The sequence below is a fragment of the Coregonus lavaretus genome (assembly GCF_964263955.1).
Source record: "Coregonus lavaretus genome assembly, chromosome: 21".
In the NCBI taxonomy this organism is placed as follows: Eukaryota; Metazoa; Chordata; class Actinopteri; order Salmoniformes; family Salmonidae; genus Coregonus; species Coregonus lavaretus.
The window spans coordinates 11,807,359-11,823,733 of record NC_140008.1 but is presented as its reverse complement, the minus strand read 5'-3'; the positions used below and the strand labels follow the sequence as shown (position 1 = coordinate 11,823,733).

At 42.2% G+C, this 16,375-nt stretch overlaps 1 protein-coding gene across 1 annotated transcript in view; it reads right to left on the bottom strand.

Annotated features, from left to right (window-relative positions):
• Positions 1 to 5,900: 5,900 nt before the first annotated feature.
• slc13a1 (solute carrier family 13 member 1) overlaps positions 5,901 to 16,375 on the bottom strand; it is a 31,559-nt gene continuing 21,084 nt past the window's right edge. The window contains exons 4-15 of the mRNA XM_084186091.1: positions 12,157 to 12,341; positions 12,017 to 12,056; positions 11,732 to 11,795; positions 10,963 to 11,120; positions 10,291 to 10,410; positions 9,064 to 9,162; positions 8,817 to 8,921; positions 8,585 to 8,691; positions 8,279 to 8,373; positions 7,627 to 7,788; positions 7,167 to 7,304; positions 5,901 to 6,932 (exon numbers count right to left, since the gene is read on the bottom strand). Coding sequence (XP_084042217.1) covers positions 6,789 to 6,932; positions 7,167 to 7,304; positions 7,627 to 7,788; positions 8,279 to 8,373; positions 8,585 to 8,691; positions 8,817 to 8,921; positions 9,064 to 9,162; positions 10,291 to 10,410; positions 10,963 to 11,120; positions 11,732 to 11,795; positions 12,017 to 12,056; positions 12,157 to 12,341 — 1,417 coding nt within the window. The 3' untranslated portion in view covers positions 5,901 to 6,788. The remainder of the gene's footprint in view (positions 6,933 to 7,166; positions 7,305 to 7,626; positions 7,789 to 8,278; positions 8,374 to 8,584; positions 8,692 to 8,816; positions 8,922 to 9,063; positions 9,163 to 10,290; positions 10,411 to 10,962; positions 11,121 to 11,731; positions 11,796 to 12,016; positions 12,057 to 12,156; positions 12,342 to 16,375) is intronic.

Genomic DNA, 16,375 nt, shown 5'->3' with positions numbered 1-16,375 from the left:
TCTTGGTTTTACATTTACATTTTAGTCATTTAGCAGACGCTCTTATCCAGAGCGACTTACAGTTAGTGAGTGCATACATTTTTTTATTTTCTTTTATACTGGCACCCCATGGGAATCTCTTTTAGAACTTTCATTTTTGTGTCCAGTTGTAACAGCTAGCTAGCTTCCAGCACGAGCGTGCAGTTTTCGCCGCCTGAATGGCAGAATGGCCAACGCTACCGAAAATTGTGGACTTTTTGTTGAAGAACCCCTTTCATTCTCTGGGGTACACGGAAAAGGTGCGAATTAAAACTGAGCGTTGACCACTGCCTGAGATCAGTTTAATGAGGAAGGATGAAAAGGTGAGGGCGTTCAATACCAATTGGTATCAAAGATATAGCTGATTAACAGACAGACAGCTTTTCATCAAGGCGCCTGTATTGTTGGCCTTGCCTGCTTTTTAAAAAGTATTGGGTGAAAGGGGGGTACAGTGACCTGAAGAACATCGATCATTCAGCTAAACGGCATAACAAAAGCAGGGAGCATATACATGCCCAAATCAGATTCAAGCTTCTGGGAAAAAGCTGCATCGGTCATGTAATAATAATATGCCATTTAGCAGACGCTTTTATCCAAAGCGACTTACAGTCATGCGTGCATACATTTTTTTGTGTATGGGTGGTCGTGGGGATTGAACCCACTACCTTGGCGTTACAAGCGCCGTGCTCTACCAGCTGAGCTACAGACCTTCGTCATGTAATGGACGAAGGTCTGCGTATTCAAACTGCGCAACACAACGAGAAAGAAACGGATGTTCTCAAGCGGCTTATCGACCACTGCATTTTTTGGCATGCAATAATAGGCTTTTAGAGGACATGACGAGAGGGAAAGTTCTGCTAACAAGGGCAACTACACGGAGCTTGCAGAGGTAATTGCACATTAAGATGCTTTACTTGCTGAACATATGGAACTTTCAACTGTGATTTATGGGATGTCAAAATCAATTCAGAATGATTTGATAGCTTCCATCGCATCATCCATTAAAAGTGAGATTAAAGAGAGGTTGATGCAGCGTACTTTCACACCCGCTCAAGTAGGCTTTCCACTTTCCTTCTGTATTTATTTAGCAAAGGTGATAACACATAATCACTGCGGACAGACACAAGCAAAATCTCATGACATAAATGTTGCAGCAGCCTAGGCTACACCTAAACTGGCTAGGCTGCCTATATGTTTTCAATCCAAAATTAATAACTGAATGAATCAGTCAACATAGTAGTGATGACAGACTTGAGTAAAAACATGTATTAGGCCTATGGTTGCATAGGCCTGCGTGATGCAAACATGCATAAAGCAAGCTCAACCCTGTGAGTTCTATTGTCTATCAGTTGTTGTCTGGGTAGAGGAAATCCCCCTCTTAATCTAGTCTAAATATAATTCATATGAATAAGTATAAGGTTGCTGCAGTTTTACAGGGTTTTCATCCCCCCCAGGGCCAGGAGTTTTTTTTCTTTCAGGAGTAAATAAATAAATAATAATATGATCTGATTTAGGTAAAACTGGTCCCATCATAGCCCACATGAAACCTTTTTACAACTGATAATCACTTTCATACCATATAGGGTCCAGAGTTTTCATGGTTCGGTTAACAGATAAGGAATAACTCTGGGCCCCAGGGGGAAATATTTTCCCCACCACTCTGGGACCTATGGTGCCACAAGTCTGCTTGCAGTTGTCAGTTATCGCCAGGTATGTGGATGATCAGGGCTTTATTCAGGAACGTTTCTTGGGCTACTTTGATGTGTCAAGTGGGCGAGATGCACAGTCTGTGTTTGACTTTGTGAATTCTGAGATGTCTGAGTTTAACTTCATGGAGAAACTCGTTGCCCAAACCTACGATGGCGCAGCTGTAATGAAATGTATCTGCTATTTGTATTTCCAGCTAAGTCGCCTTCTGTTTCCTGAATTTAAGCGGTGATGACCACTCCACTACCATTGTCAACTCTCTCCTGACATGAACTGAAGCCACGTCTCATGTGCCCTCTCATCCACTGGCACATTGAATGTTTCCTCTCCAAGCACTGTGAGTACCGCTATCAATTTTCTCATTCCTGTATGTAGAGTCAATCACACACACAAACACAATCACATTATTACACATCAATGATTTTACTCCTTGCTTGGACTAACTCATTCTTAGCTCTTTTGTCTAACTGTGTAGTGTATTGTGTTATTGTTTTTTGTCTTCCAAGTCAAATCCTGTCCTGCCCTCAGTGGAAGAGTTGAGCTCTTCTCTAACACCATCCATCCATGATGAGCCTGTCCTGCACTGAAGCCTATGAACACCTCAACCCTTTTCCTGCACTGAAGTCAAGCCTCTGAACACCTCAACTCATGCCTCATACCCACATTCAATCACTGCTGTGATCCCTTCCCAACACTGTGTAAGTAGCCCTCTCATTCCCATTGTTGTAATATTGTACTATAAATGTCTTTATTAAATGCTTTAGGTTAAAATAATTAGTTGGACAATTTTTTGAAACGCACTTTGTCGTCTCTGTGCGTTCCGCACCTATACCATGGGTCTGCCATCCTCCTCAATTGTTCAAGTCACCATCCTCCACTGATAGATATAAGCTCCCAGTAATTTATTGGGTAAACCACCAACGTTTCAGCATCACAATGCCTTCTTCAGGACGTAAAATGGCTATAGGTTCATCTGCTTCACCTAAAGCCTATTCTCGTAGGAAGTTGCTATAGACCACCGAGTGCTAAAAGTCAGTATTTGGACTATATGTGTAAAATGCTCGATAATGTATGTGATATCAACAGAGGTATATTTTCTGGGGGACCTAAATACTGACCGGTTGTCATCAAGCTGTCCACTCAAAAATAATCTTCAAGCTGTAACCGATGCCTGCAATCTGGTTCAGGTTATCAGTCAACCTACCAGGGTATTTACAAACAGGAACTAAATTATCCACGTGTACTGACCACATCTTTACTAATGTGGCAGAAACTGCTCTAAAGCTGTAGCCACACCCATCAGATGTAGTGATCATAATAGCCATACAGTGGGGAAAAAAAGTATTTAGTCAGCCACCAATTGTGCAAGTTCTCCCACTTAAAAAGATGAGAGAGGCCTGTAATTTTCATCATAGGTACACGTCAACTATGACAGACAAAATGAGAAAAAAAAATCCAGAAAATCACATTGTAGGATTTTTTATGAATTTATTTGCAGATTATGGTGGAAAATAAGTATTTGGTCAATAACAAAAGTTTCTCAATACTTTGTTATATACCCTTTGTTGGCAATGACACAGGTCAAATGTTTTCTGTAAGTCTTCACAAGGTTTTCACACACTGTTGCTGGTATTTTGGCCCATTCTTCCATGCAGATCTCCTCTAGAGCAGTGATGTTTTGGGGCTGTCGCTGGGCAACACGGACTTTCAACTCCCTCCAAAGATTTTCTATGGGGTTGAGATCTGGAGACTGGTTAGGCCACACCAGGACCTTGAAATGCTTCTTACGAAGCCACTCCTTCGTTGCCCGGGCGGTGTGTTTGGGATCATTGTCATGCTGAAAGACCCAGCCATGTTTCATCTTCAATGCCCTTGCTGATGGAAGGAGGTTTTCACTCAAAATCTCACGATACATGGCCCCATTCATTCTTTCCTTTACACGGATCAGTTGTCCTGGTCCCTTCGCAGAAAAACAGCCCCAAAGCATGATGTTTCCACCCCCATGCTTCACAGTAGGTAGGGTGTTCTTTGGATGCAACTCAGCATTCTTTGTCCTCCAAACACGACGAGTTGAGTTTTTACCAAAAAGTTCTATTTTGGTTTCATCTGACCATATGACATTCTCCCAATCCTCTTCTGGATCATCCAAATGCACTCTAGCAAACTTCAGACGGGCCTGGACATGTACTGGCTTAAGCAGGGGGACACGTCTGACACTGTAGGATTTGAGTCCCTGGCGGCGTAGTGTGTTACTGATGGTAGGCTTTGTTACTTTGGTCCCAGCTCTCTGCAGGTCATTCACTAGGTCCCCCCGTGTGGTTCTGGGATTTTTGCTCACCGTTCTTGTGATCATTTTGACCCCACGGGGTGAGATCTTGCGTGGAGCCCCAGATCGAGGGAGATTATCAGTGGTCTTGTATGTCTTCCATTTCCTAATAATTGCTCCCACAGTTGATTTCTTCAAACCAAGCTGCTTACCTATTGCAGATTCAGTCTTCCCAGCCTGGTGCAGGTCTACAATTTCGTTTCTGGTGTCCTTTGACAGCTCTTTGGTCTTGGCCATAGTGGAGTTTGGAGTGTGACTGTTTGAGGTTGTGGACAGGTGTCTTTTATACAGATAACAAGTTCAAACAGGTGCCATTAATACAGGTAACGAGTGGAGGACAGAGGAGCCTCTTAAAGAAAAAGTTACAGGTCTGTGAGAGCCAGAAATCTTGCTTGTTTGTAGGTGACCAAATACTTAATTTCCACCATAATTTGCAAATAAATTCATAAAAAATCCTACAATGTGATTTTCTGGATTTTTTTTCTTCAATTTGTCTGTCATAGTTGACGTGTACCTATGATGAAAATTACAGGCCTCTCTCATCTTTTTAAGTGGAAGAACTTGCACAATTGGTGGCTGACTAAATACTTTTTTTCCCCACTGTATCTAGAAAAATCTTAAGTTCCAAAGACTGGACCTAAAATTGTGTATAAGCGTTCATAGAAGACGGGGGAGGTTTGTCACTGGGCTAACAAAGGGAAGGGGCCCTTCACAAAAACATACTATTGTTCTTCTCTAGGTTAAGACCTCTAGAGACTAAAGTGTCTAAGGAATGGATCCAGATGGTGTCTCTCGACCTTCAGTGTTTGTCAATGCAGCTTTTAATATCATTGATCGTTGCTGAAAAAATGTAGGTGTTATGGATTTACATCCTCTGCCTTATCATGGATTGAGAGATACCGTAAAGGTTTTCTTTAATGGAAGCCTCTCTAATGTGCGGTGTACTGCAGGGCAGTTGGCTTGGGCCATTATTGTGTTCTGTTTTTACTAATGACCATCTGACCTTGAATAAAGCCTGTGTGTCTATGTACGCTGAAGACTCAACCGTGTACACGTCAGCTAAGACAGTGAACTAAATAACTGACACCCTTAACATAAAGCGTCAGTTATTTTTATAATGGGTAACTAGCAATAGGCTGGCGTTAAATATCTCAAACTAAAAGCATTGTTTTTGGGACAAATCACTCACTCAGCCCTAAACCTCCTCTAGATCTATTACTGACTAATGTGGTGATTGAGCAAGTTGAGGAGACTAAACTGCTGGGTGTAATCCTAGATAGCAAGCTGTCATGGTCAAAACATATAAACTCAATGGTTGGTCAAATAGGAAGCGGTCTATCCATGATAAGGCGTTGCTCTGCTTTCTTGACATTTAAATCAACCAGGCAGGTCCTATAGACCCTAGTTCTGTCGCACCTGGACTACTGCGCAGTTGTGTGGTCATGTGCGACAAAGAAGGACATAGGAAAATTGCAGTTGGTCCAAAACAGAGCAGCACATATTGCACTTAGATGTACACGGAGGGTGAATGTCACTAACATGCATGTCAGCCTCTCTTGGCTCAAAGTTGAGGAGAGATGGACTGCATCACTATTGGTCTTTGTGCGAGGTGTTGATGGGTTAAAGGTACCAAACTGTATTTTCAAGCAGTTGGCACACAGTTCAACACTCATCGGTACCACACAAGACATGCAGCCAGAGGTCTCTTCACAGTCCCCAGGTCCAGAACAGAGGCTGGAAAAATGCACAGTATTTAATAGAGCCATGACTGCAAGGGACACTCTGCCACCCGAGGTAACGCAAGCTAGCAATAAAACCAGATAAAAGACATCTTCAGCACGACAGGGATTGTGAAGAGACAGACATTTTTATAGATTTTGTATTGTGCATCATTATGTACTGTTATGTATATTATGTATTTTATTTGTTGTGTTTTGTTTCCTGTTTGGACCCCAGGAAGAGCCTTGGTAGTGGCTTGTTGGGGATCATAATAAAATACTAAACAAACATCGATTCAGAGCATTGCAATTCCATGTTATTGTTGTCAAAAATAGCTTCTCACTGCCTTGCTCTGTCGTTGGGGTAATCAGGAGCTCATGATCTCTGTCACGCTTCAGCATTGAAAATAAAAGACATTGTGCACAAATGAACTGAAATCAATTCGTCCTTGGAGCAACAATGTCCTGTATTCATAATACAAAATTATATTTCCTATACAAAAACAATGATACATGTCGATTAATTTATTGTAAATATTTCCTGCAGAAGTTGATTTCTTTCTAAATGGTCTCCCCTGCTATTGTGTTAAAGGATCAGTGAGACGTCCAATAAATTAAACATTCTGGCACATGAAGAATCCTCACCTTTAGCCCCAACTCCCTATTAGAATGGATCCTAACATAGAACCCGAGAGGGAGGATGGTTGGGGCTGAGCTTGAGGTGAGGTTTAGGAGTGCAACTAAAGGATACATTCTGCCATTGACCATTTTAAGTATTTTCCTGACAGTAATGCTGTTATCATCTGTTATTGGACATTTTGTAATTTCTCCTGGAAAGCTCCATCCAACTTCACTTATCAGCTTCCATGTTGGAAATTCAATTGGGGAACATTGTGGTAATATGGTTGTACCTTGACTTTCCTTGTCAGATAGTACAGTGTCCAACTTCTGAAGAGTGCATGAACGCAGCATTAGACAAACACTCTACGGCACCGTATTTAGTGTTTTCCTGACTGACTTCACCATCCAGTGATGTTTGACGTGGGTGGAGTAGGTGCCCAATCAGGGTAGGTATCCATGTCAAACAGTGGAATTCCCCATGTTGTCACAGCCAATAACACTGCAAGGACACTGATTACATTCACACCAATCCCCGCCTTCACCTGAAATGACAATAATCAAGCAGCATTAGACAAGCATAAAGCCATGGTTAGCATTCATTAGCCTGGGCGCCAGACCTAGTGGTAGGTCAACAGGCTTTGACCTGTGTACTAATGAGGGTTTGTGTTGTATACCGGGTAAACTAAACCAGAACTAGCCCTTCTGGATTAATTCAACCTGGTTCTTTGAAACTGGCCTATGTGTAGTGCATATACTTTGAGGCGATGTGCACTCACCATATCCATGGTGGTGAGGTGGCCATAGGCAAACACAATGGCATTGGAAGGGTTGGATGAGGGAAGCAGGAAGGCAAAGGATGTGCAGAGGGTTGTGGGTATCAATATGTAGAGCGGGTTCACACGGATAGTTTCGGCCTGCCATTCATGGAGCATGGGAAAGAAGAGGCATTCAGATACACGTCAAAACAAGAAACCGTTTTTTGTTTTGTTTTTTGTATGTCTATTATAGTAGCAGAATAAGTTATTTTTGCAACATGTTCATATTGCAGCTAATGATCCCCCAACTGCAGTATCCGTTCCATTACATTAATGGTTTTTAGCCACTGAGAAATTATATTGCATAACATTTCTGTCATTTAGCAGACAATTTACAGTGGAACAAAGGGATAAACAGGAAATAAATAATATTGCAATCAAATAATTCATAACTCAGAGGAAAATATATCTCTGAACGCACCAGAGGGGCAAGGATGGGGAGGAAGATGGTGATGGTGGCTGCATTGCTGGCCAGCTCTGTGACTGAGGTGACAAGGACACAGGCAATGGTGACTGTTGCTATGATGGGGAGGCTCCCCATAGGAGATAGCAGGTTTGCCACCCAGGAGGACAGACCAGACACCTGCAGTTGGGACAGACAGACTGTAGGAATGCTGTAGATACGTTTTATTATTAGCGAGCGTCATGGGACATTTCCCCATACATTGACAGCGTGTGGATGTCTAGCCTTCGTCCTAGTATACATTCATCTATATTCATACAAATGACACAAAGAAATGTGACAGTAGCGTCAGACAACATCAGTGCGATAGCTACAAACCTTTGGCTGTATAAGTAGGGCATGGTCTATACGGCTGCGTTTAGTCAGGCAGTCCAATTCTGATATTTTTTCTACTAATTGGTCTTTTAACCAATCACATCAGATCTTTTCACATCAGATCTTTTTCAGATACTGATCTGATTGGTCAAAAAAGATCAGAATTGGGCTTCCTGTCTAAATAGCCTAAGAAGCTTGGAATACTTTTAACACAGGGGTGACTAATTTCCTTGACACATTGAAGCACTGAGATTATGATATGGCTGGAGCGTAAAGGTTTTAGACTAGATGGTACCTGGGTGCCCTCAGCAAGTGCAAAGCCCCCACCAACAAGTAGGGTGACTTCCCATGGCATACAGGCCTGGAACTCTTTCCACGAGATCATGGCCTCTAGAAACAGAGAAACCGAAAGTTGAACCATCATGAAGCCTGTGTTACGCTGCCACAGAAACACAATCTGTGCAATAGTTTATGCGACGACAAGAAAAATTGTGGGTGCACTGGGGAAACGCTTTACTGTTAAATTGTAGCCAGTTATCATTCTTATGAGTGACCATCTCTGTGAGTATGCCCAGGTGTAATGCTATTCGGGGTACCGTACCATATTTGATACCGTGTTTATCTGCAGAAGGCTTGTGTGCTGGCATGATGAAGAACACGAGCCCCAGCAGTAGGGCCACAGTGGCGTCACTGATATAGCCCGCATATCTATATGAAGAGAATGAGGACATGTGCCTTTTTAGTCCCATTTCACAAAACCTTTTTAAAACATGAGTTGCTGGGGAGTGGCGCTGCGCTGCAAAAGTTATAGTAGAAGAGGGTATTGAACTCACTGAGGGAGGAAGGTTGAGGCCCAGCCTGGCATAAATCCAGGGTCTCTGAAGACCCACAGCGCCACCATCAGGATGAACATCACCCCGGTCACAACCTCCTGGGGACTGAAACAAGGGGGAAGAAAACAGGTTGTTAGGATCGGATGTCCTGCAATACACAGACACTCTCAAACAAAAGTATGCGTGAACTTTCTAATCAACACAGATATTCAAACAAGAAAAGAGGGGGTAAAGCTTTAAGGGTCACCTCGTAGGCCCCAGCTTGTTGTAGTCCTCCTCTATGACCCTGGCTGTTGCAGTCTCTCTCTCGGAGCGCTCTCCACTAGGACGGAACAGCACCCTGAAGCTGCATGGGTTTATTGAACACATTACATTGTTGAAGGAAGACATGCCTGCAATGCAATTCATTTTTCAAAGCATACAAACATAGTTGTGCCATTCAGGGAAAACAACTGCTTCAAACAGGACAATTAACATGACAGTCAGCAATGCGTTAATGGGGCTTCCCCCAATTATGTAGACCAAGGGTTTCAAATAATTTTTGCCCACGGGCCACATTCGGTCGTGACCAAGGTCCGGAGTAGCCTCATCCTGATCTCATGAGCTCACATTCTGTTTCGCTATCCGTGTAGCGAAACATAATGTGAGCTCGCGAGATCAGGATGGTGTGTACGAGGCTAGGTCCGGAAGGCCGCACTTAAAATTGATTATATTTCCTCAAAATTTGCAAAACATTGTTCTTTATCCATCGCTTTTGGAATTTTCTATGCTCCCTGACTTTCTAGCTTTTGTTTAGATGAATGTTACCAATTTTCTATGCTCCCTGACTTTCTAGCTTTTGTTTAGATGGCTGTTACCAATTGTCGATGCTCCCTGACTTTCTAGCTTTTGTTTAGATGACTGTTACCAATTGTCGATGCTTCCTGACTTTCTAGCGTTTGCTTCGATGACTGTTGGCAAGCTGGACCGAGTGAAGAAACTATAAATGTACGTCCATTATGATTTCTACACAGTTTCAAATTGGTTTTAGTAATTTTAATGATCGTTTTTTCCAGAAAAAAAACAACGAATGTTGCCGCGGGCAGGATTAAATGGGCTCTTGAGTTTGACACGTGCTGTACAGATGATTAACCCATTCTCTCTTGTTGTATCATGAGTAAGCCTTTCAGTTAATAAATTACTCATGCAGGCCAGTCTGCCCTGTGGGACTGGTGGTTACCTTTACAGTGACAGGCAGAGAGCCCTGGTGTAAAATAGTGTTTGAGTGAGAAGTTAAGACATAAAAGAGAGAGTGATGGGAGGGAGGAATGGCAAGGAAAGAACACCGAACGGATAAGGTGTGATACTTAGGGTCAAGGATGAGGCCGATTTAGGTTAACGACAACAGTGATCTGATGAGACAAGCGAGAAACTGGAGTATTGAGTGAAGAAATGGTGAAATGCTCATTAACGCCTTGAAATGGTGTTTACTCACTCTGAGCCGATGAACATCCAGTGCAGCCATATCCATGACAACAGCAAAGCAATGATGCTGATTGGCAGACACAAGACGATCCAGTTTCCAAAGTTTACGGAGGTGCATTCTGGGTAAAACCTGTCATTGAATGGAGATGTTTCAAGTTTTATTAGTTGTATGTACAAGATACATGGTATACACCGTCCAACAAAATGCTTACTAAGAGGTTCCTACTCGACAATGCAACAACAAGAAATAATGAAATATAATAATACGAACATGAAGTAAATGGCTCAGTAGAATATAATAAACATTTTAGCATGTTCAAGTATACAGCAGTATTGCACCGTACAGAGTGCAACCCTTTCTATCATACTCTATGAATCATTGACCAAGCCACTTGTATTCCTCTGTTACGATGCATTCTCAAGATTTCTATTGCATACAGTATAGGGATATGTCACAGGAGGTTGGTGGCACCTTAATTGGAGAGAACGGGCTTGTGGTAATGATAGGAGCGGAATAGGTGGAATGGTATCAATACATCAAACACATGGTTTCGAAGTGTTTGATGCCATTCACTCCGTTCCAGCCATTATTATGAGCCGTTCTCCCCTCAGCTGCTTCCTGTGATATGCATTGTGTATATAAAGTCTGACCACCACTAGATATAGCTGATTAAGAACTCACTGATGGATGTACTCTGAAAAGATGAGATTGGGAGAGGTCCCAGTCAGGGTGGAAATCCCTCCTATAGAGGAAGCGTATGCGATGCTTAGGCACAGCCCCTTGCACATCATGTGTTCTCTCTTAGTCCGGTAGCGCCCCTCTATCTTTTGCCCAATCGCCTTTAAGAAGACAAAATAGATAGTAGTGTGTAATTTACTGTCTTTACCTTGTTAGCCCATTGTGATACAGTGATATGGCAGTGTTATAAGCTTTTGATAAGTGAGCCATCTACAGGTAACTGCCAAAATAAAGGAAACACTTAGGTAAACGAGGGATACAAATTATATTGAAAACAGATGTTAATTTTTTTTTTTGAAGAAAAACAAACAATTAACACCCCATCATGCTTAGAGTCATGTATAAAAATGCCCAGTTGCCCATTAATTTGGCTACCAGGGCTAGAAGAAGAGATCTGTGACTTTTGAAATGGGGGTCTCAAAAGAGCATAGGGGGTTTAAACCAGATCACCAGATCTCAACCCAATTGAACACTTATGGGAGAATCTGGAACGGCGCCTGAGACAGCGTTTTCCATCACCATCAACAAAACACCAAATTATGGAATTTCTTATGGAAGAATGGTGTCGTATCCCATCCTATAGAGTTCCAGACACTTGTAGAATCTATGCCAAGGCACATTGAAGATGTTCTGGCAGCTCATGGTGGCCCAACGCCCTAAGACACTTTACGTAGGTGTTTCCTTTATTTTGGCAGTTACCTGTACAACGTACATTGGTCTGAGAGGGTGCTTCCTCTGGAGTAGTGTACTCCGTTTCATCTGGTTCCTTATTTGCTCTACCAGAGGTAAAAAAGAGAATTACAAATGTGAAATTAAAGCAGGACAAGGTATGAGGACAATTGATACAATGCTAAAGAAAATGTTTACGTTATCAAACAGTTGTTGACAGTGTAAACAAATCAAAATCTTGGATTGCGGTCTCTCCTTCTTCATTGACTGCTTTTAAGGTAAGGACATTTTGAAGTAATTAAATATATGCAGAGGAATTCCAAAATACCTTATTGGTTCTTCATTTTTCTCACACGGTTCCTCAGTCTCTGTAGGAATAATGTGGAGTTCTGAATCTTCCAAATCTTAAATTCCTACCAATAACTAAGTTATGTGGGTAATGTATGGATCATTATTGTGCTTCCTCACCTTCCAGTTCTAGGCCAAGGTTGCTGGTGCCTGTCATTGCTCGCTGGCGCTGCTCACCTTCTCCCTCTGCATTCAAGATCTGCTGAATGATTGCCTCAACGATGGGCATCACCATGGCAACGGCGGATGTGTTTTGGACCCACATGGAGAGGAAGGCACAGCTGTTCATGAAGCCCAACATTAGCCTGCAAAGAGACATCCACATGGGCGCTAACCAATGAAAATGGGTGGTTCGCCAAATTACCCTTAGGCTGCGTTTACACAGGGTGCCCAATTCTGATTTTTTTTCTCCTAATTGGTCTTTTGACTAATCACATCAGATATTTTTCAGAGCTCATCTGATTGGTCCAAATACAAATTAGAAAAAAAATCAGAATTGCTCTGCCTGTGGTAGTGCCACTGCCATAGTGATTCAGATGATTCTAGAACTTGAGAAACAGCTCCTCTGCTGTGTTTAGTGTTGATATCTTTAAAACACATGGTCCTCCAAGATGGTGACACATTTGGTATTTTGGGTATTTTATTAGCATCCCCATTAGTTGTTGTGAAAGCAGCAGCTCCTCTTCCTGGGGTAACACACAACGTGAAACATGACATAATACAGAACATTAACAGACAAGAAAAGCTCAAGGACGGAACTACATAAATGTAAAACATCACACATAGCCTACATACCAGTACATACACACAAAACATCTAGGTCAAATAGGGGAGAGGCGTTGTGCCATGAGGTGTTGCTTTATCTGTTTTTTTAAACCAGGTTGGCTGTTCACTTGAGCAATCTGAGATGGAAGGGAGTTCCATACAATCATGGCTCGATATAATACTGTACATTTTTTAAAATTTGTTCTGGATTTGGGGACTGTGAAAAGACCCCTGGTGGCATGTCTGGTGGGGTAAATGTGTGTCAGAATTGTGTGTAAGCTGACTATGCAAACAATTGTGATGCAGTCAGTCTCTATTCTACATTTAGCCAAGAGAGATTGGCATGCATAGTATTGATATTAGCCCTCTGATTACAGTGAAGAGCAAGACGTGCCGCTCTGTTCTGGGCCAGCTGCAGTTTTTCTAGGTCCTTTTTTGCATCACCTGACCATATGACTGGGCGATAATCAAAATAAGATAAAACTAGAGCCTGCAGGAATGGCTTTGTGGTGTGTGGTTTAAAAAAAGCAAAGCATCTCTTTATCACAGACAGACCTCTCCCCATCTTTACAACCATTGAATCAATATGTTTTGACTGAATCGAATGTATTGGTCGCGTACACATACAGTGGGGGAAAAAAGTATTTAGTCAGCCACCAATTGTGCAAGTTCTCCCACTTAAAAAGATGAGAGAGGCCAGTAATTTTCATCATAGGTACACGTCAACTATGACAGACAAATTGAGGGAAAAAAATCCAGAAAATCACATTGTAGGATTTTTAATGCATTTATTTGCAAATTATGGTGGAAAATAAGTATTTGGTCACATACAAACAAGCAAGATTTCTGGCTCTCACAGACCTGTAACTTCTTCTTTAAGAGGCTCCTCTGTCCTTCACTCGTTACCTGTATTAATGGCACCTGTTTGAACTTGTTATCAGTATAAAAGACACCTGTCCACAACCTCAAACAGTCACACTCCAAACTCCACTATGGCCAAGACCAAAGAGCTGTCAAAGGACACCAGAAACAAAATTGTAGACCTGCACCAGGCTGGGAAGACTGAATCTGCAATAGGTAAGCAGCTTGGTTTGAAGAAATCAACTGTGGGAGCAATTATTAGGAAATGGAAGACATACAAGACCACTGATAATCTCCCTCGATCTGGGGCTCCACGCAAGATCTCACCCCGTGGGGTCAAAATGATCACAAGAACAGTGAGCAAAAATCCCAGAACCACATGGGGGGACCTAGTGAATGACCTGCAGAGAGCTGGGACCAAAGTAACAAAGCCTACCATCAGTAACACACTACGCCGCCAGGGACTCAAATCCTGCAGTGCCAGACGTGTCCCCCTGCTTAAGCCAGTACATGTCCAGGCCCGTCTGAAGTTTGCTAGAGTGCATTTGGATGATCCAGAAGAGGATTGGGAGAATGTCATATGGTCAGATGAAACCAAAATAGAACTTTTTGGTAAAAACTCAACTCGTCGTGTTTGGAGGACAAAGAATGCTGAGTTGCATCCAAAGAACACCATACCTACTGTGAAGCATGGGGGTGGAAACATCATGCTTTAAAGGGACCAGGACGACTGATCCGTTTAAAGGAAAGAATGAATGGGGCCATGTATCGTGAGATTTTGCGTGAAAACCTCATTCCATCAGCAAGGGCATTGAAGATGAAACGTGGCTGGGTCTTTCAGCATGACAATGATCCCAAACACACCGCCCGGGCAACGAAGGAGTGGCTTCGTAAGAATCATTTCAAGGTCCTGGAGTGGCCTAGCCAGTCTCCAGATCTCAACCCCATAGAAAATCTTTGGAGGGAGTTGAAAGTCCGTGTTGCCCAGCGACAGCCCCAAAACATCACTGCTCTAGAGGAGATCTGCATGGAGGAATGGGCCAAAATACCAGCAACAGTGTGTGAAAACCTTGTGAAGACTTACAGAAAACGTTTGACCTGTGTCATTGCCAACAAAGGGTATATAACAAAGTATTGAGAAACATTTGTTATTGACCAAATACTTATTTTCCACCATAATTTGCAAATAAATTCATTAAAAATCCTACAATGTGATTTTCTGGATTTCTTTTTCTCATTTTGTCTGTCATAGTTGATGTGTACCTATGATGAAAATTACAGGCCTCTCTCATCTTTTTAAGTGGCAGAACTTGCACAATTGGTGGCTGACTAAATACTTTTTTCCCCCACTGTATTTTGCAGATGTTATCGCGGGTCTAGTGAAATGCTTATGTTCCTATCTCCAACAGTGCAGTAATACCTAACAATACAAACAATACACGCAAATCCAAAAAATTAAAATAGAGGAATTAAGAAATATATAAATATTAGAACGAGGAATGGCAGAGTCTCGAATATATATGTACAGTTGAAGTCGGAAGTTTACATACACTTGGGTTGGAGTCATTAAAACTCATTTTTCAACCACTCCACGAATTTCTTGTTAACAAACTATAGTTTTGGCAAGTCGGTTAGGACATCTACTTTGTGCATGACACAAGTAATTTTCCCAACAATTGTTTACAGACAGATTATTTCACTTATAATTCACTGTATCACAATTCCAGTGGGTCAGAAGTTTACATACACTAAGTTGACTGTGCCTTTAAACAGCTTGGAAAATTCCAGAAAATGATGTCATGGCTTTAGAAGCTTCTGATAGGCTAATTGACATCATTTGAGTCAATTGGAGGTGTACCTGTGGATGTATTTCAAGGCCTACCTTCAAACTCAGTGCCTCTTTGCCTGACATCATGAGAAAATCAAAAGAAATCAGCCAAGACCTCCGAAAAAAATTGTAGACCTCCACAAGTCTGGTTCATCCTTGGGAGCAATTTCCAAACGCCTGAAGGTACCACGTTCATCTGTACAAACAATAGTATGCAAGTATAAACACCATGGGACCACGCAGCCATCATACCACTCAGGAAGGAGACTCATTCTATCTCCTAGAGATGAACGTACTTTGGTGTGAAAAGTGCAAATCAATCCCAGAACAACAGCAAAGGACCTTGTGAAGATGCTGGAGGAAACAGGTACAAAAGGATCTATATCCACAATAAAACGAGTCCTATATCGACATAACCTGAAAGGCCGCTCAGCAAGGAAGAAGCCACTGCTCCAAAACCGCCATAAAAAAGCCAGACTACGGTTTGCAACTGCACATGGGGACAAAGATCGTACTTTTTGGAGAAATGTCCTCTGGTCTGATGAAACAAAAATAGAACTGTTTGGCCATAATGACCATCGTTATGTTTTTAGAAAAAAGGGGGTCGCTTGCAAGCCGAAGAACACCATCCCAACCGTGAAGCACGGGGGTAGCAGCATCATGCTGTGGGGGTGCTTTGCTGCAGGAGGGACTGGTGCACTTCACAAAATAGATGGCATCATGAGGAAGGAAAATGATGTGGATATATTGAAGCAACAACATCAGTCAGGAAGTTAAAGCTTGGTCGCAAATGGGTCTTCCAAATGGACAATGATCCCAAGCATACTTCCAAAGTTGCAAAGGACAACAAAGTCAAGGTATTGGAGTGGCCATCACAAAGCCCTG